Here is a 3,500-nt window from a genome sequence, read left to right as displayed (position 1 = left end):
CTTCTCTAATCCATTTATTCCCACTTCATTGGAGGTGTGTCTATGTTGCTCACTTTAGTTTAAATGTTTAGTGCACATAACTGATCAGCCACACAAGAGGGTTGTAAATGTAGCTGAGGAAAAGGACAAGGGAAAGAAGTGTCAACAAAACTTTATTTTATACATGCCAATTTCACCCTGAACTTTGCTGCACTCATGCAATACTAGTGTCTTTCTTTTCGGGACCCATTCAACCTTCCAGACCCTAACCTGGTAGCAAGGTTGGTAACAATCAAAGACCTCAGAGAGAAACATCCAGTTGAATAACTACACAATAAAGCATCCTGTCTGGGCAGAAGCTGTATAAAAATGCCAAACAGTGTTTCTGAGTTGACAAGGCCTTTCTTCCCACAATATATTTGTCTGTTCCCCATGTCCAGCTTTGCCTTCAAGATTCCAGTCACTGTACATCATTTTATTTTCAACCATCTGAGCAGTGTCAGAAGCCATAGCCTCTTAGGACCCAGATGAGAGATGTGTCTCAAGTCTGTTGTTTATTCAAATATGGGAGTCCTATTTCCCAATTTACTGCCAGCAACAACAAAGTCTGGACCCATTGTGATAGACATAGTGCTCACCACATCTTTGGCAGGTATCTGTAGCAAAGGAGATGCTCTTGGGCTGCCTTATTGCCCTGAGTGTATCCACGATCTCAGGACAAAGTAGGGCAAATCTTTCTACAGATACTTGAGCCAAGTCATCATAGCACTCCAGAGGGGCAGGGTATAGTTCCACATTGATCCTGCTCCAGTTGATTGTGTGCTGCAAAAGGTCCTTCAGAATATGCATGGAGAAGTTATTGCTGTAGAAGTTGACCATGGTGAGCTGACAGCAATGTCTGAGGGCAGGTAGGAGGGCATAGAGTTGGGAGTCATTCATCCTACACCACTTCAAATCCAGAGTCTCAAGAGTGTCTGCCACTTTCTCTAGGAGACCTCTCAGAGGCATAATATCCAGATCACATAAGACCACTCCACTCAAATCCAGATGTTTTAGCTGAAATAGGCTTTGTCTGCGGGATAGGGAATCCAAGTCTTTCTGTGAAATTAGGTAGTATGTGATTGAAAGGGTCTCCAAGGGAGTCATCAGGGACCTAGTTAAGAACAGGGTGTTAGTTATGGCTAATAGTGTTGTAGAGATTTGGCTGGAATGTACAGAGTGATAGAAGGATCCAGGTGCCCTATGGTCAGTTTGACTAAATGTTCAAGGACATCAGTTTTGATGCTTCCTGATGTAAATTACTCAGTCAGGCCCAGCCCACAGTTCATCCACTGACTTCACTCTCACACTGAAAAGCAATTTACCTCATAAGTCCAGAAAGCACACAGAAGTACTTCCATCAACATAAAGTCCTGACAGCATCTCGATATTTACTATGTGCTCAATGAATATGGATTCTATCCTTCCTTCTGAAGTCACCTGTGCTCTCAATTACAGCACAAGCTGTACCCCCTGTCCCATTCATCCAGTGCTACTTGTGTTCCAAAGTTTTCACCCATGGAAATTGGGGGACAAGACTGTTTTCTTAGATTTGAGCATATAGCTCAGGTTCAAACTATGCTACCTAGTCCTCCAAATCCAGAATATAATACCTGGAAAAATTACAATCCACTCCTACTACCTCTCTTAATGCCAAATCAATTCTCTAATTCATAAATGCTTATTAGAAACACTGATTTCACTCATAAAAGTTACCTTTTGTAGGTCAATATACATGAAAACAGGACATAAAATTCTGAGTCTTATGAGTCTGTGAATGTTTGTTCCTAGTGACTGTTGGCGTTATGCGCCATTAATCCTTAAGATAAGAGAGACAGATTTGTTTTGCTATCTGAGCTAGCTTTACCTTCTTACTTACCCTAGGACTTGATTCATGTGATCTCTAAGAAAATGGACGCAGAACATGCAGAGATGCTGGAGGCAATTGAATTTGGAGAACTGAGATATAAACTTCTTGATACACTTGGTTTCTCTGTCTCTTGTTTCAGTGCTATTAGAGAGGGTCATCTTGTGGAGGGGTGCCAGGAAGACTTTCTGAAGATTTATCATCTTTCCAAAGTAGGGAGCAAAATGTGCCAGGTCAGACAGATTCCACTCTGTATTCAGTTCTAATTCAGTGATGTGTTGTGGATTAAATACATTCAAGATCTCTTTGAGAACTATGAGTGGCAGCTCCCAGATTGTCATCTGTGTACAACAGAAATGTAGGGAGCCCTTTCTCTGCTGGGCCCACTTCAAGAAATATGCTTGTGTTTCATCAAGGCAGGACCAGATGCACAATTCAACTATGACCTTCACTCGCTGCCGCCTCAGTGCATATCTGGGCAAGACCTTCACTACTTGCTTTTCCTCCCAGTTTTCTGCTGAACAGCTGCTCTCCTCGGCACCAGCCCATATGTTCCAGAAGGACTGGTGTGCATTTCTCAAATCAAGAACCTGTAGTTTTGTTCTCCTGTTGGTGAAACATATGAATGTCATTAGACTCCGAATCAACTTTTATGACATATCTAAACTCATCTCTCCCCCTTGCTAAGACACATGCTGTTTAAGCAGCTGACTTCCAAACTGGACTCAGGTATACTCCAGATGCTTTCCCATGACTTCTCTTCACTTGATTACTTTTCTTTCACTAAGTCAAACCTTATTTCTCCTTAGTTATATCATTAGTGGTTGTAGAAATGTCAGGGATAGGCTCATTCTACTGTGAGGCTGCACTTACCCTAGTCCATATTCAACTATAACCCATATTCAACTGTCCTTATTAAAAATAAATAACTTTCAAGAACCATATATCCCTCATGAAGATGTTTTCAGAAACTTCTGATCAACTTATAGCCTAGCCTACTGCCCTAATAATCTCTATTGTGTAGTCCATGAAATCCCTTCTATGGTAATTGTTTATTTCCTACCTGGGGTGAAACTTTCTTGTCAGTCGCATGTCTACTCCATCTAGCACAGCTTGAAAGGTTTCTAGGCTTGGTGTCTTCATCAATGCACCCACAGGGAGACAGGGCAATGGCCAAGTTGCCACCATTTCTTTCACAAGCTTGGTTTGTCTGCCCTCAAAGGCCTCCTTGAACAGTGCTGGGAAGAGCACATTTGGCATCTCCTCCAGAGAGAATATGGCCACATCCTCATTTCTGAGCAATGACTGTCTTGCCAGCATCTGGAGTGTGAGTGGGGTCGGAATACTCATCTTCTAAGGTCTCCAATAGGAAAGCTCCTGGGGAAGGAGTTAGCAAAAAAATATATTTTCTAGAGAAAGACTGTAACACTTCTTCACAAACACAACAACATTTAAGATTCTGAATTTCTTCTCTGGCAGTGTTAGAGACATAATTTTACCTCTTCATCCTAAACTGGTCATATAAAGACAGACTCCCACAGTGAAATCATAGGAGAGTGTTGATCACTCAAATGTGTATATAATTTTCTGTTCAAAACATATTAAGTGTGACCCT

At 41.7% G+C, this 3,500-nt stretch overlaps 1 protein-coding gene across 4 annotated transcripts; it reads right to left on the bottom strand.

Moving 5' to 3' along the window:
• Positions 1-564: 564 nt before the first annotated feature.
• On the bottom strand, positions 565-3,235 carry Pramel38l1 (PRAME like 38 like 1). Of its 4 annotated transcripts, none has more exons than XM_039092554.1 (3): positions 2,949-3,235; positions 1,898-2,491; positions 565-1,132 (listed from the first exon to the last, which is right to left on the bottom strand). In XM_039092554.1, exons 1-3 carry the CDS (start codon positions 3,233-3,235, stop codon positions 565-567), a joined length of 1,449 nt encoding a protein of 482 aa, XP_038948482.1. The 4 variants fall into 4 exon arrangements, with proteins under 4 accessions (XP_038948482.1, XP_006250779.2, XP_038948483.1 ...); XM_006250717.2 differs by having other exon boundaries at positions 1,898-2,488; XM_063273874.1 differs by having other exon boundaries at positions 998-1,132; positions 2,371-2,491.
• Positions 3,236-3,500: the final 265 nt, after the last annotated feature.

This window comes from Rattus norvegicus, chromosome 14 (genome assembly GCF_036323735.1).
Source record: "Rattus norvegicus strain BN/NHsdMcwi chromosome 14, GRCr8, whole genome shotgun sequence".
Lineage (NCBI taxonomy): Eukaryota > Metazoa > Chordata > Mammalia > Rodentia > Muridae > Rattus > Rattus norvegicus.
Note: the sequence above shows the minus strand (reverse complement) of the source record. Positions and strands in the feature narration are given on the sequence as shown.

Bases quoted from the DNA above. Each gene is read 5' to 3' on its own strand.
- Pramel38l1 (XM_039092554.1), bottom strand. From the start codon at position 3,235: ATGAGTATTCCGACCCCACTCACACTCCAGATGCTGGCAAGACAGTCA. The intron at 2,492-2,948 runs GTAGGAAATAAA...TTTCACCAACAG, and splicing joins ACAAGAAAGTTTCACCCCAG to GAGAACAAAACTACAGGTTC. The intron at 1,133-1,897 runs GTAAGTAAGAAG...GTTCTTAACTAG, and splicing joins CACATGAATCAAGTCCTAGG to GTCCCTGATGACTCCCTTGG.